The sequence below is a fragment of the Hypanus sabinus genome, chromosome 29, assembly GCF_030144855.1.
Source record: "Hypanus sabinus isolate sHypSab1 chromosome 29, sHypSab1.hap1, whole genome shotgun sequence".
Taxonomy (NCBI): Eukaryota; Metazoa; Chordata; class Chondrichthyes; order Myliobatiformes; family Dasyatidae; genus Hypanus; species Hypanus sabinus.
In genome coordinates this window covers 19299045-19320571 of record NC_082734.1, presented here as the reverse complement: position 1 = coordinate 19320571, position 21527 = coordinate 19299045, and the positions used below count along the sequence as shown (strand labels likewise).

At 48.0% G+C, this 21527-nt stretch overlaps 1 protein-coding gene across 1 annotated transcript in view; it reads left to right on the top strand.

Moving 5' to 3' along the window:
• Positions 1–13944: 13944 nt before the first annotated feature.
• The window catches only part of LOC132382768 (protein shisa-9-like), a 140105-nt gene continuing 132522 nt past the window's right edge, over positions 13945–21527 (top strand). Inside the window, exons 1-2 of the mRNA XM_059953224.1 lie at positions 13945–14254; positions 19105–19908. Coding sequence (XP_059809207.1) covers positions 19361–19908 — 548 coding nt within the window. The 5' untranslated portion in view covers positions 13945–14254; positions 19105–19360. The remainder of the gene's footprint in view (positions 14255–19104; positions 19909–21527) is intronic.

Below are 21527 nucleotides of genomic sequence, written 5' to 3'. Positions count from 1 at the left end.
ATCCATCTGCCTGCATATCTCTCCATTCCCTGCCTCTTCATGGGCCTGTCAAAATGCCTTTAAACTATTGCTATCATATCTACTTTCACCATTTCCCCTGACAGCAGCTTCTAAGCACTTAGCACTCCCTGTTTCAAAAAGAACTTGACCCATACAACTCCTTTAAACTTTCCTTCTCTTGCCTTAAACCTATGCCGTCTCGTATCTGGTATCTCCACTCTGGGGGAGAGAAAAAGACTCTGTCCCACCTCCTAATTTTATAAACTCACATCAGGTCCACTCTTCAACCTCTGATACTCCAGTGAAGGTGATCCAAATTTGTCCAGCTTATCTGCAATCCAGGCAACATCCTGGTGAACTTCTTCAAAAAGCCTCTATATCAGGGGTTCCCAGACTGGGGTCCATGAACCCCTTGCTTAACGGTATTGGTCCATGGTACAAAAACCTGCTTTATATGGTAGATGACCAGAATTGTACACAATACTCCAGCATACCCAGTCCCCCAAACAATTGAGACAAGTAACGAGTACTTCCTCAGCAGCTGTGTTGCCACTTTCAGGGGGCTGTGGACTCATACCTCAAGATCTCTCCGTGTACATCGGTTCTGTTAAGAGTCCAGCCATTTATGCTTTCTTCTTGCATCTGATCGCCCAAGTTCCCCTCACTTTTGTCTGGATTAAGCTCTGTCTGCCACTTCTCCGCTCAGATCTAAAAGTTAAGTTGCAAGTAACATTTATTATCAGAGTACAGACATGTCAGCACATATAATCCTGAGATTTGTTTTCCTGTAGGCAAACTTAGAAAATCTATAGAACAGTAACTGTAAACAGGATCAATGAACAATAACCTGTGCAAATGCAAATATAAATAAAAAGCAATAAATAATGAGAGCATGAAATGACAAGATAAAGAGTCCTTAAAGTGAGACTATTGGTTGTGGGAACACCAGAAATAGAATGAGTGTAGTTACCCCCTTTTGTTCCGGAGCCTGCTGGTTGAGGAGTAGAAACTGTTCCTGAACCTGGTGGTGTGAGTCCTGAGGCTCCTGTACCTACTGTTTATCCCTGTTGTATCCTTGAACATCTTTCCCCACTATCCACAGCTCCACCAGTTTTCGTGTCACCTACAAACTTACTAATCAGACCACCCACATTTTCATCTGAATCATTGAAATGATTCATCTGAATCAAAAATAGCGTTAAGCCCTAGCATCATCGCAGAACACTGCTAGTCATGAACCTCCAGTGAGGTAAAACTCCTTTCCAACACTGCCTCTGTCTTCTAAGGCCAGGGCGGTTCTGTATCTATCTTACCGATTCACCATCTGGCTTAATTTTCAAGAATCAAAGTACATTTATTTTCTCAGGATGTATAAGTTATACAGCCTTGAGATTTGTCTGCTTGTAGGCAACCACAAAGCAAGAAACCCAAAAGAGCCCAACCAGTGCAAACGATAGAAGCGAGCGAGGGCAACAGCATTCCGAACCAAACTGAGCTTATAGACGCGAATCCCAGGAGCAGCCCGGAGTAGGCCCAAAGCCTCGGTCTCAGTTCATCACACCAGTGGCCGCAAAGCTCGCAGACGTGAAGCACAGCAGCCGGGGCAGTCTCACAGCCTCAGCGACGGAGAGAGAGGAGTAAACATCACGGGAGAGCGAGCGACTCTCACACCCGCTCCCAACAATAGGTTTCATGTCAGGGAAATGTGTACGATATACATCCTGACATTCTTTTTCTTCGCAAACAGCCACAAAAACAGAGGGGTGCCCCAAGGAATGAATGACAGTTAAATGTTAGGACCCCAAAGCCCCCCCCCCATACACAAGCAGCAGCAAAGCAATGCCCTCCCCCTCCCCCACCAGCAAAAAAAGTATCTGCACACCCCCTCCCCACTGAGCACTCAAGCATGCAGCAAAGCATCAGTAAACCATATAACAATCACAGCACGGAAACAGGCCATCTTGGCCCTCCTAGTCCGTGCCGAACCCTTAATCTCACCTAGTCCCACCTACCCGCACTCAGCCCATAACCCTTCACTCCTTTCCTGTCCATATACCTATCCAATTTTACCTTAAATGACACAACTGAACTGGCCTCTACTACTTCTACAGGAAGCTCATTCCACACAGCTATCACTCTTTGAGTAAAGAAATACCCCCTCGCGTTTCCCTTAAACTTCTGCCCCCTAACTCTCAAATCATGTCCTCTAGTTTGAATAAAGACACAGATAAAAACACAAAATGCTGGCAGAACTCAGCAGGCCAGACAGCATCTATGGGAGGAGGTAGTGACAACGTTTTGGGCCGAAATTCTTCATCGGGAGTGACTTGCAGTAGTGCGAAGACTACTCGTTCACCCGGTATTTGATATACCACGGGGTCTCTCTCTCTCCCTAATAAGGGAAAAAGAGGTGACCCCGTTTCACAGTGAGAGGGCAGACGTAACAAAGCAACTCACCGATTTCTGGTGTTAAAAGTCTGTTTCGGTGTCACTTTTCCTGAGCTCTGTGCCCAAGGAAATGGGGTCTCTGGGCACACGGCCAGCAGCCAGCTCGCTTCCTTCGATCTTCCGCGCACTCCCACGACACATCAGGTGGCGGCGCCAACCTCGAATCCGCCCGGCTCCAGAGCCACGGAAATCCGGCACCCTGAAGGCACGCTAGTCTTCCAGGCCGCTTCCCTGGCATATCGAAAAGGAGCCGGTCGCGAGGCCCTGGGAGCGGGTCCCATTTCCGTAAAGAACCGAACTCAACGTGTAACTCCAGGTCAGGGTCTTCAAAAGAATCCTGAAAAGGGAAAAAAAGAGATACCAAAAATAGAAATAGAAAGAAACACCCTGCCTTTCCAGTCTATCTGGGCCGGCATTTAAATTGTCCGAGCAGCAGATCTGAACCAGCATTTACAGTGATGACTATCTACACTATCTATAACTACATTTTCTTCCTTGTGACTGTATATCTTCCTGCTGCCACAACTCTGTGTACTGTGTGTGACTGATGGGCCTGTGTTTAGCACTTTGGCCCGGCAGTAACACTGTTTCATTGGCTGTATTCATGTGCATGGTTGAATGATAATATTGGAACTTGAACTTAATCCCATTTGCCCTCATTAAGCTGATACTTAACCTTTCCAAGAAGCTGTCTGGATGTCTTCTAAACATTGTAATTATTTAAAGGATAACAGAAAACTCCATGTTGCACTGAGGTCTGAGAGATCCAGTTCATGGAGGAAGGGTGCCCATTTTCCCATGGGTGGGACACCGTAGGGTTGGAGGATGATTATGCTGACCACGCACTGGGGCAGTTTCTGTACGGTTAATGAACAGCCCCATTCTCTGCCCGTTGTCCTGGCTCACGGTTACAGAGTACGCAACACCCGCCTCTGGTTGCCCCGGGGATCTGCGTACTGCCCCCCGCACTTTGAAGGTAAAGGCACTCCCGCCTGCGGCCCTGAGGTCTGCATGGACCACCTTGTGGTTGAAGGATAACCGTTGCTCCCTACACGCTGCCATGCAGTTAGCGTTACCGTATTCACTAATCAGCTGGGATCTGCACGGTCTGCCTGTTGAATCTGTGGTAACTTCTACTTTACAAAAAGACCACTCGACAACTTGATGGCCAAAAAAGCATCTTTATCTGGGACGGCAAATGATACTTACAAAACAGAGGCTTCCAGGTGCCTCCTGCGGCCTGGGTGGAGGAACTATCTACAATGCATACTGGGAGTAAAAAGAGCGGAAGTAAAGACCCCGCCAACCCCAGATCCCGTCTCTTGCTACCAACAGCTCCCCAATTAGTATTAACATACTTCTAATAATATTCACATTACAACAGAATCGCACCCTTCACGCACTGTTCTGGGGTGCACAGAGCCTAATTAAATAACTGTGTACTCCATCTGTTGTCCTGCTATCCGCACCTCGTGGCTAAAGGGGAACTGTACCCATAGTTCTGGGGTGCACAGAGTCAATTTTCTTATGCCACAACGGAGGCCATCACCTCTGTGTCTGATCAGTGCTCCCAGAATATTTTTGCCCATCCATCCCCCACAAATTTTCCTGTACCCTACTCTCTCAGGTTCATAGAGTCATAGAAAAGTACAGCACAAAAACAGGCTATTCGGCCCATCTAGTCCATGCAAACCATTTGAACTGCCTACTCCCATCGACCCCCATTGGGACCTCCATACCCTTCCCATCCACATACCTAATCAAGCTTCTCTTAGACGTTGAAATCGAGCTCGCATGCAGCACTTGCTGGGAGCTCATTCCACTCGCCAACGACCCTCTGAGTGAAGGCTTTTTCCCTTCTTGTGAGACAAACCGGGTGGAGTGAAGCAGGAAATATGAACCAAGTGCCAGCCACTATGGGCACACTATTCGGGCAGTGCCCCATATCCAGCCTTCCTCCTGTTCACCCTCTCCCTCCACCCCTGTGGCCTGCTCCAGCTGCAGTGGTACCTGGCTTCATGTATTTTGTAAAGCGTCAGTTCTGAATGCTATTTGCTTATTTTTATTGTTTGCTCAATTCTCTCTTCACACTGGGCATTTGATGGTCTTCTTTCTCTTAAGGGGTTTTTGTTTTGCGGCTGCCTGTATAGAGAGGAATCTCGAGGTTGTATATAGTAAACGTCCCTTGAACTTTGAACTTATTGACCTACAGGCTGAAGACAGAAAGAACTGCGTTGCCCGCTCCATATTTAGCAGCCAGGACCTGTCTCCACAGAGCATTTTTTATGGAAAGAATTGTTTGATGATTCCAGCTGATATCTGAACTGCCTTTCCTCTGTTCCTTTTGAATCAAAGCCTTTGATGGTGGGGCACAGCAGGAAGCAGTAAGAAAGCAGGAGTCGAGCAAATGCAGCACGTGTTGTTATTGAGAATTGGCAAAGGCCTGGCCTCTGGCAACCTAGCTTTGTTCCACGCCAGCCCCTTCCATCACACACTCCTCCCTTTCCAAAGTCTTTCAACCTCTCTCTACAACGTCCCCATGTTAGCATTTTCCCTTAGCCCAACACAGCCTGGACCCCAGTCCTTTCTTCTCACAGCCTTCCAAGAAATCCCTGCACCCTCTTTGCTTTACTCCACCCATGCCAGTCCAACCTTCTGTCTCCAGCCCAACTCAGGCACCCTCTTCCTTTCCCACAACCTCACAAACAAACTCCCAGCCTTTTTCCCTGCCCCACCTCTCATATCTCCTCTCGACACAACCTTTCAGGAACACCCCTACCTCCACCATTCCTGACCTCTTACCTTCCCGCACCTGAACTCTGTACTTCTGGTCTTGTTGCCAACTGTTGGAATGTTTACAACCCTCTGGTCATCCCCTCCAAGTACACGGATTTAAGGCTGTAGGAGTGTGTGGGAGGGGTGGTAAATGGAAGTGAGGAGAGGCTGGATGACATGGTGAGGTTGATGAGGAATGGGATGCTGGGCTTCAGGAAAAAGTGTCAGAAGGGAGTACAAAAGGGCAGGGCATCATCTGAATATGTTTCCAAGAGTCATTCTGAGTCAAGGAGGGAGTCCAGAGGAGGTTCATGGGAAAGATTCCAGGAATGAAAGGGTTAAGATATGAGGAGTATTTGGTGACTCTGGGCCTGTACTCACTGGAGTTTAGATATGGGCTGAGGTGGGTGTGGGAGGAATGAGAGAGATGATGTTAATTCAGCATTGATTGAGAGACCTTCTGTAGAATGGCCACGGGGGGGGGGGGGGTCCGATGTGTGAGTAGCAGGGTCCCCACTGGAGTTTAGAAGAATGAGGAGGGACCTCATTGAAACCTACCAAATATCGAAAAGTCTGCATAGGGTGAATGTGCAGAGAATGTTTCCAGCAGTGGGACAGTCCAGGACCAGAGAGCGCAGCCTCAGAATAGAAGGATGCCCTTTTAAAATAGAATTGAGGAGAAATTTCTACAGTCAGAATGTGGTGAATCTGTGGAGCCTGTTGCCGCAGACATCTGTGAAGGCCAGGCCTTTGGGTATATTTAAAACAGAGGTTGATTGGTACTCAATTAACAAGTGTGTCAAAGGTTACGGGGAGAAGGCAGGAGAATGGGGGTTGAGAGGCAAAATAAGTCAGCCATGATCTTTAGCTCTTTATTCTTTGGAATGTAGAAGGTTGAGGGGGGGACTTAATAGAGGTATTTAAAATTATGAGGGGGATAGATAGAGTTGACGTGGATAGGCTTTTTCCATTGAGAGTAGGGGAAATTCAAACAAGTGGACATGAGTTGAGAGTTAAGGGGCAAAAGTTTAGGGGGTAACACAAGGGGGAACTTCTTTACTCAGAGAGTGGTAGCTGTGTGGAACGAGCTTCCAGTAGAAGTGGTAGAGGCAGGTTCGATTTCATCATTTAAGAAAAAATTGGATAGGTATATGGACAGGAAAGGAATGGAGGGTTGTGGGCTGAGTGCAGGTCGATGGGACTAGGTGAGAGTAAGTGTTTGGCACGGACTAGAAGGGCCGAGATGGCCTGTTTCTGTGCTGTAATTGTTATATGGTTATAAATGGTGAAGCAGTCTTGATGGGCCGAATGGTCTAATTATGTACCTACGTCTTAGGGTCGTATAGTCACCCCAGGCTCAGCAGATCAAGCTGCCGCCTCTGGTGCGGCGTAGTGTCCGCTGCTGTTGTTCACACTTGCACTGGCTGCTGAGCGCGTGCTCTGCCTCAGGGAGCGCTTTTTGCCCCACAGCTGGCTTTGCCGAGGACTAAACAGTGGCAGCCGACTGCCAGGGCCGAGGCCTCTGCTGGGCCCAGCAGGAGGCCAACGAGAGCAGGCTCAGCCACTCGGCGTCTGCAGGTCACGGCTCTCCTGTGAGTGGCTCTTTGATGAACTGCCTGACTCCGGCGAATGCAGTCGGCACCTCTTACACAGAGTGACAGAGATCTAAACCGTACCCATCCCCCAGCCAGGCAACTTGATGCTCTCTCTGCCAAGGACAGATGGAAAACCTTTAGGTGTCAATGGCCTACTTTCTGTTGCCACTCAGACGAAGATTATTTTTATCTTCTCCAAGCCAAAAGGGAAAATCTCTTTAGCAAAGCGTGAAAATATTTTCCCTTCACGATTAAATATTTTTTCTCCAATGGGACTGAGGGCCCTTCCCCCATCCTCATCCCTCGCTGTCAGATCGTCAGCCTCTCACTCCTGGTGGTGGTGGGACGGGAGGGGGTGTGGACAGAGCTGAGAGCCCTCCCTCAGGCAATCAGCGACAGTCGGCACTTGTTCCCTCTCTAATCCCTGACGCGGATTCAGGGCCTGTAAATTGAAATCGTTAGCCCAGCTCCATCCAGGCAGGGAAGGAGAGGTGAGGTCTGGACCGTGTGGGCCGAGCGAGAGGAGTAGGATTGAAGGAACAGGGAATATTGGGTGGGTAGGGAGCGGGAAGTGATGCTGAGGGTGTGCGGAGGAAGGCTTTGGACCTGAGTGTGATGGGCTGTTTGAAGAAAGTGAAGCAGGGCCAGGCTGGAGTTGTGAAAGTAGGTGTCAGAAAACAAAGGGTTTGCCCCGAGTGCGAGGAGCATAGGGGTTGTTGAAGAAGGTGGGGAATTTGGAGGGAGAGGGTGGGCGAGTTTAAGGAGAGGTGACCAGAGAGGGAGTGAAGTGGTGAAGTGTGAGGAGATGAGGGCTGTGAGTGTGGGAGGAATGTGTTGATGTTAATTCAGTATTGATTTAGAGACTTTTTACATGTCTGATGTGTGAGTAGCAGGGTCCCCACTGAAGTTTAGAAGAATGAGGAGGGATCTCATTGAGAGGGAAAATAAATCAGCCCATGGTTGAATGGTGAGGGAGTTTTGATGGGTCAAATGGCCTAATGAAGAAGGTGGGGAATTTGGGAGGGGTTGTGGAGAGGGTGGGGATAAGGGATGGGGGAGATTAAGGAGAGGTCACCGGGGAGGGAGGAAGTGTTGAAGCGTGAGAAGATGAGGACTGTGAGTGCGAGAGGAATGAGACAGGACAGGTTGATGTTAATTCAGTACTGATTTATAGACCTTCTGTAGAATAGCCACAGGTACATCTGAGGTGTGAGTAGCAGGGTCCCCACTAGATGATACATAGTGGACCGGAAGTTTCCAACATCCTCCTTTGCTGCACACTGAATCAAAGGAGAAAGAGTGAGGACTGGCTTCTCAAGTCAGTTAATACACTCAGGGCTGCTTGTCTCTCCCAACATCATATTCCTTCTCTCTCCCATGCTGTCACACTTCCTTATGATGTGGAAGGAGGGTGATTTGGCCCATCAATCCTATTCCTATTTCCATGTACCCCTTTTCCCTCACATCCCCATCGACTCCCATGGATTCTTCTACCACTAGGGACAAATTACAAAGGCCAATGAGCCCATTAACCTGAGAGGCTTTGTGAGGTAAGAGGAAATCCATGCAGTCACAGGGAGAGCCTGCAAACTCCACACAGACAGCATTTCTAGTCAGAATGGAACGTGGGTGACTGGAGGCTTCTCAGTCACAGTGGCCACTGTGTGTCATGGTGACAGATATAGCCTTTCAAGTCTTTTGCAACTAGGAATGAATCTGTTTAGTAGCTTGGCCATCACAGCCTCCTTTAATAGAAGATTTCCCATGCTTACAACTCTCTGAGTGAAGAAATCGCTTCTCGCCGCAGAATGACATCTTCTGCCCTGTAACCTAAAACTGACCCTCAGTCAGTGGGTTAGTTCCACAGTTCTCCTTTGTTTTGTGACTGTCTGTGGGGGAGATGGACCTCAGGGTTGTATCCTGCATACAAACTTTGATAATAAATGTACTTTGAATCTGCTGAGACCTGTCAGTTTCCATTCACTCCAGTACTCTGAACTGGAGTGAACACAACTGAGTTCACCTATCTGCATAGGACAGTTCCACAGTGGTAAAACTTTGTTCCACCAACTCTGTGGTGGCTGGTGAGGAGTCAGGCAATTCTCCAAAGACGATCTCAGTATAATTGTAGCGAGATGCCCTTGGAAACAGAAGGGTAAAGTGGAACTGCAGGATAGGAGAGCTGAAGGATGGAGTGAGATAAAAACAGAAAGTGCTGGGAACTCTTAGCAGATCAGGACGTACCTGTGGGAAGAGAAACAAAGTTCAGGTCAAAGGCTCTTTCAAAATTGAGAGGAGGAATAAAAAGCTCTTTAGGGAGGGCAGAGGAGGCGGGTGTCCCTGATAGAGTAAATCAAGGGTTACCTGGTCAATGAGTGAATGGGACCAGTTAGAGAATGAGAACACAGATTGAAGACTGTGGGAGCTGCAAAGCATGGAGCAGGAAGACATGAGTTTGATCTTCATTAACTGAGAGAGAGGCTTGCTTCTGAATTCAAATCCATTTGTGATAAAAGGCAGTGTATGTGATCTCAGGGTGATTGGTGCTGAGTCCTGGCACCCAGAGGTGGGAGCGAGGCTTTGCTTAGAGAGCAGTAAAGTGGCAAACCTTTTATCACATTCAGGACGTTCCAGGCGCATTCAGTGACTTCTGTCTGTAGTGTGCTGACTGCCAACCAGAGGGAATTGTGGCAGCCAACATGTAAATAGCAATCTCCCACAACACAGTAAGGTCCAGATCCTTCATTCCAGTTACATTTAAGCAGATCCAATACCTATCTTGCATCCGTTCAGGAGTGAAGTTGGGAACAGTTAAACATTTGCACTCAGCAGAGTTCTCTCAGCACTGGTCAAAGTTCAAATTAAATTTATTATAAAAGTGCATCTATGTCACCATAGACAACCCTGAAATTCGCTTTCTTGTGTGCATTCTCAGAAGAATAATAATCATTAGAGAATCAATGAAAGACTGCGCCTACTTGGGCGTTCAACCAGTGTGCAAAAGACACCAAGCTGTACAAATGCAAAAAGAAAGAAAGAATAATAATAAATAATAAACAATATAATCAAGAACATAAGATGAAGAGTCCTTGAAAGTGAGTCTGTAGCCTGTGACAACATCTCAGTAACACACACAAGCTGGAGGAACTCTGCAGGTCGGACAGCATCTGTGGAAACGAGTAGTCAACGTTTTGGGTCGAGACTGTTCGTCAATCCTGAAATGTTGACTGCTCGTTTCTGTGGATGCTGTCTGACCTGCTGAGTTCCTCCAGCTTGTTGTACGTGTTGCTTTGACCCCAGCATCTGCAGTGTATTTTGTGTTTGGGAACATTTCAGTGATGGGCAAGGGAATTTATCCCCTTTGGTTCAAGAGCTTGATGGTTGAAAGGTAATAACTGTTCCTGAACCTGGTGACGTGAGTCCTGAGGCTCCTGTGACACACACAAAATGCTGGAGGAACTCAGCAGGCCAGGCAGCATCTATGGAAAAAAGTACAGTCAATGTTTTGGACCAGTCCTGCCAAAGGGAACTCCAGTACTCCAGCATCTGAAGATTTTCTCTTGTTCCCCTGGCTCCTGTGCCTTCTTCCTGATGGCGGCAGCGAGAAGAGAGCATGACCTGGGAGGTGGCGGGGGGGTCCCTGTTCTTGGACGCAACTTTCATCAGCAGAGAGCAGGATTGGCTATAGCTTCTCCAGGCTGCATTACTATTCCCAGGATCTTTGCCTCAGTTCCACCCTCTGCCTGTTCCCTGTATTCATTGACTCCCCACGGCTGGGAGATGAGTCCATACCCAAAGACAACTCTAAGAACCATGGCCCATGGTGGAATGAAGGGGTTAACCTATGAGGAAAGATTGAGTCACCTGGGACTGTTCTCTCTGGAATTCAGAAAAATGAGAGAGGATCTTATAGAAACATTCAAAATTTTGAAAGGGATAGATAAGATAGAAGCTGTTTCCATTGGTAGGTGAGTCTAGAACTAGGGGACATTGCCTCAAGATTCAGGGGAGAAGATTTAGGACGGAGATGAAAAACCTATTTTTCCCAGAGAGTGGTGAATCCGTGGAATCCTCTGCCCAGGGAAGCAGTTGAGGCTTTTTCACTAAATGTAGTTAAGGTACAGTTAGATAGGTTTTTACATAGTAAGGGAATTAAGGGATATGGGGAAAAGGCAGGTAGATGGAGCTGAGTTTACGGACAGATCAGCCATGATCTTATTGAATGACAGGGCAGGCTCGATGGGCTGGATGGCCAACTCCTGCTCCTATTTCTTATGTTCTTATGAAACATCCAGTCATAAGGCATCAATCACTGGTCACAGAATGAGTGAACCATTTCAACCAACCTTGGTACAAAACTGGGAAAATTCAGATTGAGCGTCAGTCAATAAACAAATTATAATAGTGTTTGCTCCAGGGTGTCTTGTTTTAAACCTTGGTGAACACGTAAAGTTCCAAAAGTTAAAAAAAAATCAGATGCTCAAAATCAGAAATAAAAAATTGAAACTGCTGGAGATGTTCAGATGGCTCAGCAGCACATGTGCAAAGGGGAAAAGTTAAGGTTTGCTAGAATTTCCCATTTGCTTATCAGCGATCAGTGAGAGCGCTGTTGCATCTCTTCCCACTGTCTTTTACAGAACACCTTACACTATGTACTTCAGTGGAAACACAATGATTTAAAACCCTCCCGTTCCTTCTCGTGAGTAGATAAATATGTCAGGGTGATGGCTGAAAGATGAATGTTAGTCTTTACACCCAGGACCACCCTCTACTCTTCTCCAGACCATGGGAAACTGCAAGTTTTATATGCTATTTGGCCAAGGCTGAGAATACCGTCAAGGAGCAGGCCTAGGACAGGCTTCAAACACACAAAGCAAGTCATAGAATTAACAAATTGTACAGCACTGAAATGCGACCTTTCGGCCCACCTTGTTGGTGCTGACCGTGATGTCAATCCACATTAATCCCATCTGTCTGCATTGGGCCCATGTCCCTCCTTCGCTTTCCAAATGCCTTTTAATCATTGTAATTGCAGCTGCCAGTCACTTCCTCTGGCAGCTCATTCACAGGATACTCAGTGTGAAAATCTTTCCCCCTATGTTCCTTTCAGCTTCTTAAACTAGTTAAACCTGTGCCCTCTAGTTCTGCTGCCCTTAGGAAAAAAGATTTTGTGTGTCGAACCTATCTATGCCTCTCAAGATTTTATTAACTTCTATAAGGTGTATTCATTCTTTTTATTCAACAACGCAGCACGGAACAGCCCTTTCCAGCCTTCTGAGTAGCGCCACCCTATTTAATCCTAGCCTAAACATGGGACAATTTACAATGGCCAGTTAACCTACGAATTGTATTTGGACTGTGGGAGGAAATCGGGACACCCGGAGGAAACCCACACCTTCCACAGGAAAGACGTACAAACTGATGCAAGATGGGGCGGAGTGAAGTTACGACGGCGCTAAACGGCGACTCCTTTGCTTGCATCTTCGGAAACAGCTCTGCTTCTATCTTTGAAATCTCTTTTTGTCCTTGTCAAGGTTCTTTTGAAGACCCTGACCTGGAGTTACATTTTGGTTCTTTGCAGGAATGGGACCTGCTCTCAGGGCCTCAATACCGGCCGCTTTTCGATATGCCCAGGACGCGGCCTAGAAGAGAAGACGAGCGTGCCTTCAGGGTGCTGGATTTTCGCGGCTCTGGAGATGAGCTGATTCTAGGCTGGTGCCCCTGACTGAAGCGTCGTGGGAGAACACGGAACATCGGGTTAGCTGCTGGGATTGTGGGCCTGGAGAGCTGCACCTCTCTGGGGCCGACTCTCTGGACACAGAGCTCGGAAAAAGCAATGCAACAGACTTTTAGCATCATAAATCAATGAGTCGTTTGCTATGTCTCTCCTCTCGCTGTGAAACGGAAACAGCTCTTTTCCCTTATTAGAGAGAGAGCCTGTGGTGTGTCGAATACCGGGTGAACGAGTAGTCTTTAGGCTGCTGCAAGTTTATTGATGCTTTGCTGCATGTTTGAGGAGGGTGCCGATGCTTTTTTGCTGGTGGGAGTTTGGGTTGGGGGGGGGGTTCGTTGCCTTGCTGCCACTTGTGCGTGGGAGGGGGGAGCTGGGCTTTGGGATTCTAACATTCAACTGTCATTCATTCTTTGGGGCATTCCTCTGTTTTCATGGATGTTTCTGAAGAAAAAGAATGTCAGGATGTATATTGTATACATTTCTCTGACATCAAATGTACCTATTGAGACCTATTCAAACTCTTTGAACTCCAAGGCTCCAAGCCATAATAGTGTTGTGTTAAGCTGTTAGGCTGCTGGGGCACCCTAAATGTGAAGCATGCGGTTTTATTAAAATTTATTTTGGAATACAGACCCTTCTAGCCAAGTTACACCCAGCTGACCAACTAACCTACTAACATGGGCATCTTTGGAACGAGGTTGCCCCAGTAGCCTCCTTCATTCCGCTGAGAATAAACCCATCAAGCTCCCCTCATAACTGAAGCCCACACTCCAGGTGAGCCCCTCCACTTTGTTTCTTGCCGGTGTTGTTGTAGGGGCTCTCACCAGCAATCCATGTTTCATGGAGCTCCCACACGCAGCCGATGGACGCAAACGTACCACAATACCTTCTTCGGGCCCCCACCCACCCACTCTCGGTCCGCCATCGGAGTTCCTCGGGACGCTGCCTTTCGCTCCACGCGCGCCATCTGACTCCCCAAAGTGAATTACCTCACGCTCGCCTGGACGCCATCCCAGCGCTCTCCCGAGGCGGGAGCGGAGTGAACAGGGCGTCGCTCGGCCTCTCCTGGACTAATGGACTCCTGAACACGCCCCCCCCCCCCCCCCCGGCACAGTGTGACCTCAAAAAATAACAGACGGGAATAAGACGCGGTTAAAGGGGGTAAAAAAAAACAATGAATTAAATTGAGGTTCTCTTTAATGAAGTCTGACTCAGCCAAGGAGTTAAACAGGAGCCCAGTTCAGAAGATAATGCGCTGTGGACTTGTTTGGTTTTATTTTCCTTTGACTTCAAAGGGCTTCAAGTAAATCATCTTCCCGGCAGGTCGCTGAAGATACTAATGAGGTGTCTTTACAACAGGAGCTTAACTCCTGACAGGGACGTGGATGGAGCTTTCCTCTCTCCATACTGACTGCTCGTTCAGAGGACTGTCGCCTCAGTGTTTGCGCTGTGATCAGTGGCTCTTAGGCGGGAACTGAATTTCACATTAACTGTTGTTCAATAGACCAGAGAGAGAGAGTGTGTTTATGTGTGTGTGTGTGAGAGAGAGAGAGACTGAGATAAACAAGAGGCTCTTCTTCAACAGCAAACTGCGGGAGTTCAACGTGAAAGCTAAGTAGCCTCAATGCCCAGCTGAAGCTTTGGATTAACAGCTGAACACAGGTTTAATAAGCTCATGAATCGCTGCTTGGATTTATTTATGGTAAGTTTCGATTAACCTTAAAGATCTTAATCTTTGGGTATAGTTTAAACTCTGTGTTGTGGAGAGTCGGAGTCAGTCTAGTGGATACTATCTGATGTGAAGATACTTCATTTCATTTTGAGCTGTCCGAACCACAGAATATTAGACTGTAGAGGAGCTGTTAACTACTTTCTATTGCTACCTCTCCCCCTCTCTCTCTATCTGTCAACCTGACTGTCGCTTTCCCTCTCTCCCTCACTCTCTCTCTATCTGCCTCTGTCTCTCTCCCTCTCTCCTCTCTCCCTTTGTTTTTCTACATATCTGTCTGTCTCACTCTCTCTCTGTCCCTCCCTGCCTCTGTCTGTCTCTCTTACTGTCTCTGTCTGTCCATATCTCACCTTCTCCCTCCCTTCCTCCCTCTCTATCTGTCTGTGTCTCCCTTTCTCCTCTTTGTCCCCTTCCATATTTCTGTCTCTCTCTGTCCTTCCCTGTCTCGCTCTCTCTCCCTCTCCTTTCTCTGTCTCCTTCTGTCCCTCTCTGTCTCCCTGTCTCTCTCCCCCTCTCGCTCCCCTCTCTTTCTCACGCTCTCTCTCTCGAACTTGAAAGAGGTGGTGGCAGATAGAGTGGGTGGTGGGATGGAAGTCAGGAGAAAGACTGAATGCCTCATGGTCGGGGGGAGTAAAGACGACGGGAGAGAGAGAGAGAGTCTGTGGAGACAGTGAATGGAGGAGGGTGAAGGAAGAGTAAAAGGCAGAGAGGAACGGGTGGCGATAAGGGAGAACAAACTGTGACTGGGGTAAGTGGGGACACGGAGCCAGAGTCAGTCTATGAGCAGGTGTCTGAAAGAAAGTGTGGCATCAAACCATCTATGCGAGGAGCAATTCTGATACACAACTCTCCAGGTTGAGAGGAGAGGACAGGCTCTGAGTCACTACTGAGTCATTGAATCAGCTTAGAAGGTCACCATTCGACCCAACGGGACTGTGCTAGGCCTTAGACTACCTGAAAATCCCAGTGCCCTTGCGCTGCCTGCGGACTGCAAGCTTCGCCCCTGGGCTACCTGAGCTGGACCCTTCTGCTTGTTGCTTTCACACTGGCTCCCAGCATTTCTGCAGGCAGCGCATTGCAGATCACAACTCGACACACGAAAGGACGCTTCGCCGCCCAGCCTTTGGTTCAGATTCCCTGAGAGGGGCAAGGGGAGGGAAGCGTGAATGCCGACAGCTGTACGTTGTGGTCAGCCCAGCAATCGGGCGTTTCAACCCCATCCCCTAATAACCGGCCAGAACGAGTCATGTTGAACTGTGATTTGACATGAAGGTGGGGAGCCTTGACCTCATATCGAGTACAGATTGTTCCCTCGAGGCTGATGAGGAGATTCCAGACTGAGGTGTTGACTGTGATTAATTAAAACAGTTCAAAAAGATCCTAAGATATTTATCTCGACCCTGAATACTCCTGGATCCTTTAATATTTACATCCCCCCTCCATCCACTCTCATTCCTCCCATTCCCCTCCACAGGTGGAGGTTATATTAATGCCTCCCCTTCCCCCTCATCTAGAGACCTGAGGGCAATGGGCAATGCAGAGCAGGGTGGTGTGTTACCCAATGCTGCTTGTACACATCCCTGGAGAGCTCATCACATCACCTCCCTCACCTCAAACTGCAGAATTTGTGCTTCTGATATTGTTACAATTAGCAGGAAAAGAAATTGTTATTTTGGACTGATCGGGTTAATTTCCTTCCATACATCCGTCGAGAGCAATGCCTTGGAGCTGAAACTCCAACTCAGAAATGCTTTGAGCCATCGGTAGGATTGGGGACCCGACAATGAGGTAGGAGGGATCTACTGGGACAAATCTGGTGCTCTCCCCTGCTTCTCACCCTCTGCCTTCCCTTTTGTATAAAGGGGTTTCCAGTAGCCACAGTAGTGCCCCCATAGGGTAGGGTGAAGGATTTCATCCAGAATTCCAGACCCCTGCCCACCACACCAGCGTCTAGGACAGTCCTGCAGTCTCCCAGAGGAAGGATTAATTAAGGTAGATGGGTGTGCTAGTAAGATTGTGGGTGATACCAAGACTGGTGGAGTTGTGGAATGTGTAGAAGACTGGCAAAGAATACAGCTCAATATAGATCAGTTTCAGATGTGGGCAGAGAAATGGCAGATGGAGTTTTACCCAGATAAATTGGTAGGACAAATGCAAGGAGACATTACACTGTTAAGGTCAAGGTCCTAAACAGTGCTGCTGAGCAGAGAGATCTTGGGATCCAAGTGCACAGTTCTTTGAAAGTGGCTACACAGGTTGACAAGAAGGCTTGTGGAACGCTTGCCTTTATTAATTGAGGCACTGAGTTCAAAGGTTAAGAGGTTATGTTGCAACTTTATAAAACCCTGGTTTGGTCACATCTGGAGTATTGAGAACAGTTCTGGTCGCCCCACTATAGAAAGGATGTTCAGGCTTTGGAGAGGGTGCAGAAGAGCTTTACCAGGATTATGTTTGGTTTAGAGGGTATGAACTATTGTGAGAGGCTGGATAAACTTGTGTTGTTTTCTCTGGAGCGGCAGAGGCTGAGGGGAGATCTGACAGATGTTTACAAGATTATGAAAGGCACAGATAAAGTGGACAGAGAGTATCTGTTTCCCAGGGTTGAAATGTCTAATACCAGAGGGCATGCATTCGGAGGTGAGAGGGGGTAAGTTCAAAGGGGATGTGAGGGGTAAGTTTTTTTACTCGGAGAGTGGTGGATGCCTGGAATGTGCTGCCTGGTATGGTGGTGGAGACAGATACATTAGAGGCTTTGAAGAGTCATTTGGATGGGCACATGGATGTGAGGGAGTTGGGGGGAGATGGACATGGTGTAAGTAGAAGGGATCAGTGTTTGGATGTTTTTGATTTGCTCTTTAGCTGGTTCAGTACAACATTGTGGGCCGAATGGCCTGTTCCTGTGCTGTACTGTTCTATGTTCTAATTTCCAGAGACTGAGTTCAAGATACAACAAGATTGATAAAAAGATGATTGGGAAGAGCACAAGGAAACTGTATTTCCTTTTCAGTTCAATTGCTTTGAATGCTTTCATCTATTACTAACAAAAGCACTGAGGAGGGAGAAGGAGAGAGGAAACAGGGCTGTTTGAGAATGTGAGGCAGTCGGAGGTAAGGGACCACATGAGACGGGAACCTAAAGGACTCATCCAGTCAGAGCTGATGGTCCTGTGCGCTAGATGTGGGAAGTTCTGTTGATTGTCCCAGTACCAAGGAGAAAACCCCTCCAATAAATCCATACCTGCTGCAAACTGGAGGAATCAGGTCCCGCCCAAATGGACACAACAAGCAAACGCAGATATGGCTTTGCACCACAAAGCAGTCCAGTCCATTGTCCCCATGGCAACGCCATCTTGCTGTGCTCCCATCTCTCTCACGCTGCCCCTTACTTTCCAAAGAGCGCCCAGCATTGTTGTTCTTGCTGTCAGCACAAAGCAACAGGCGGTGACCATTTTGAGTCTGGAGATTAGAAACATGGAATTGTTAAGTCATAGAGGAGGCCATTCAGCCGCTGCTGTCCACCACCATTCCTGCTCTTTTGCTCACTGCCTTGTGAGCTATTCTCTGTCCAGTCAAACTCCCTTTCAAATGTTCCGATTGATCCTGTTGCCAACATCCCAGCAGCAGCAAATTCTCACCCTCTGCAAAAGCGTAATTTCTCCTTCCCACTCAGCCCTCGAGTGCTAGCAAGCTAAGGATGGTCCGGGATGACAATCATCCTGCCGGTTTCAAAGCCAACAATGCCTGGGATTACTCGGGATGTCAGGAGAATGCTTCGGATCCGAGACCTTTCGGGGGCCAGTCTGTCTCGGAGTGTTGGAGTGAAGGGAAGGAAATTCTGGAGACCAGGCAGTCCAATTGGATTCAGTCTGTGGGATCTGGAAGAGGATTATTTGCTGATGTTAATGATGGTTCTCTCTGGCCCTTCCTAAGTTTATGTTGTGTTTGATGGCACCAAGCTTTGAGAACAGGGTATAGCCATTTTACGTGGTGTGGTAAGTGCTAGCATTGAATAGGGAATGTAGACCTCACCCCCCCCCACCCCTCCCCAGAGAGTTGCTGAGCAGAATAAGGACGTCTCGTTTGGGGACGCTGGGTAAGTCACAAGGGCACAGGGTGGCACAGCTAATGAGCGTCACACACTGTCTGAATGAAGTTTACATTTCCCTCGATGCTCTGGCTTCCTCCCATGTTCCAAACCGTGCAGGTTGATAGGTTAATTGGCACGGCAGATTGCCCTTAAGTGTGTAGTGGAATGCATCTGGGATGAATTGATGGGTATGAAAGGAGAACAAAACAAACTCAGTTTAGGATCAGTGCAAATAGATGCTTGATGGCTAGCATGGAGTCAATGGGCTGAAGGGCATCTTTCATGCTGTATGGCTCCATGACATTAAAGAAAGGAATATAGTGATGCGGGAAATGGATAGGTAGATGGACTGAGTAGCCTGTTTCTGTATATTCTATGCAATTCCACATAATTTATTATGCAATAAAGATCATTCATGGTCCCCTTGGGGAGCTCTGAATTTCTCCTCACAAAAAAACCTTTCCCCATATGAGTGTGTAAACCACCAAAGGGGAATATAACAGACGGTTACTTCCAAAGCCTCATGTGGCTGATGAGGAGGGGGGAAGAGGTAAACGGGTCCACTTGAAACTAAAAATGGTACAGCTTTCTACCAGGCAGCGGATCAAATGCCCGGAAACAATCCCAGGCCAAGAGCTGAGTGGTGTTTGCTGTGATTAATCCTGAGATAATGGCTGTCTGCTTGTTGAAGATGGCAGTAATATTTTATGGGGCTCTGTCTGTCCTGACTCTTCCAGGGTTCAGCCAATGATGTGAGTTACCGTCTCTGCCTTCAGCACATTGAAACAGCAGGTCCAGAGCTCTGGCAGTGCTTCAAAGCTTCTCATACACGCAAAGAGAAAAGGGCTTCTGGGAAGCTGTCCTGAGGAGGGGACTATTTCTCAGTGCAGTGCACAGCTGCCTCTGTTTTGCTACAGCCCACAGACCTGCCCTTGACCAGCGGAAGCCAGCATCTCTGACCATAGGACGCCATCGCCAGCCTCCAAGCTCTGGATGAAAGCCTCCATGGAGCTGCGCTTCATGGTTGGACTGTGGTGTTACCTTCTGGCAGGACAGGCGCTGATGTGGGCCAGCACACACAGCGGCAAGGTGGGACAGTCGGAAGGACTTGCCACTCACCCCGAAAACGGCACCAAGTTCTCCCCCTCGGACCACGCGCTGGAGTCCACGGAGGTGCCCCAGAACTCAGACAGGTGTCGGGGTTATTACGACGTGATGGGGCAGTGGGACCCCCCGTTCAATTGCAACGCGGGCACCTATCTTTATTGCTGCGGCACGTGTGGCTACCGATTCTGTTGTGAGTTTAAGCACGACCGCTTAGACCAGAGCACCTGCAGTAACTATGACACGCCAAACTGGGCCAACACGGGGAAGCCACCCGTCAAAGTGGATGAAAACAACGAAGACCCGACAAAGGACAAAACAAATATGATTGTTTACATCATCTGTGGTGTCGTGGCTATCATGGTGCTGGTGGGGATCTTCACCAAGCTCGGCCTGGAGAAGGCCAGGGGCCCACAAACCGAGATGAACATGTCCAGGTAGGAGCTCGGGCCTGCCTTCTGAGCCCGGCGGGTCGGGTGTGTAAGTGTGCTGCTTGTCTGTCTCTTGTATTGTTGCATCCGGGGCCTGGCATAGTGATTAGCGTAACACAGCAGCGCCAGCTGTAAGATCAGGGTTGGGAATTTGTACTTCCCTCGCGTGACCGTACGGGCTTTCCTTCGGGTGCTCCGGTTCTCTCCCAAATTTCCAAATGCGTATAGTTGGGGTAGTAATTTGAGGGAATGCTATGTTGGCGACACTTGTGGGCTGCCCCCAGCTCACATCCTCGGACGGTGTTGGTCGTTGACACAAACGGCGCGTTTCATAGAAACATAGAAAATAGGTGCAGGAGTAGGCCATTCGGCCTTTCGCGCCTGCACCGCCATTCAGTATGATCATGGCTGATCATCCAACTCAGAACCCTGTACCTGCTTTCTCTCCATACCCCATGATCCCTTTAGCCACAAGGGCCATATCTAACTTCCTCTTAAATATAGCCAATGAACCGGCCTCAACTGTTTCCTGTGGCAGAGAATTCCACAGATTCACCACGCTCTGTGTGAAGAAGTTTTTCCTCATCTCGGTCCTAAAAGGCTTCCCCTTTATCCTTAAACTGTGACCCCTCGTTCTGGACTTCCACAACATCGGAAACAATCTTCCTGCATCTAGCCTGTCCAATCCCTTTAGAATTTTATACGTTTCAATAAGATCCTCCCTCAATCTTCTAAATTCCAGTGAGTATAAGCCTAGTCGATCCAGTCTTTCTTCATATGAAAGTCCTGCCATCCCAGGAATCAATCTGGTGAACCTTCTTTGTACTCCCTCTATGGCAAGAATGTCTTTCCTCAGATTAGGGGACCAAAACTGCACACAATATTCTAGTTGCGGTCTCACCAAGGCCTTGTATAACTGCAGTAGAACCTCCCTGCTCCTGTACTCAAATCCTTTTGCTATGAATGCCAACATACCATTTGCCTTTTTGTACCTGCATGCCCACCTTCAATGACTGGTGTACAATAACACCCAGGTCTCGTTGCATCTCCCCTTTTCCTAATCGGCCACCGTTCAGATAATAATCGGTTTTCCTGTTCTTGCAACCAAAGTGGATAACCTCACATTTATCCACATTAAATTGCAACTGCCCATGAATTTGCCCACTCACCTAACCTATTCAAGTCACCCTGCATCCTCTTAGCATCCTCCTCACAGCTAACACCACCGCCCAGCTTCGTGTCATCTGCAAACTTGGAGATGCTGCATTTAATTCCCTCATCTAAATTATTAATATATATTGTAAACAACTGGGGTCCCAGCACTGAGCTTTGCGGTACCCCACTAGTCACTGCCTGCCATTCTGAAAAGGTCCTGTTTATTCCCACTCTTTGCTTCCTGTCTGCCAACCAATTCTCTACCCACATCAATATACCCCAATACCGTATTCCTTAAGTTTGCACACTAATCTCCTGTGTGGGACCTTGATGTTTCACTGGATGTTTGGATGTACATGTAACAAATAAAGCAACTTTTTAAAAATCTTTATCATCAGTGAAGCGGAATTAACTGGGCCAGGCCCACAGACCATTGGTTCTGATTCTGTCTCCTTCTAGCATTAGTGGGA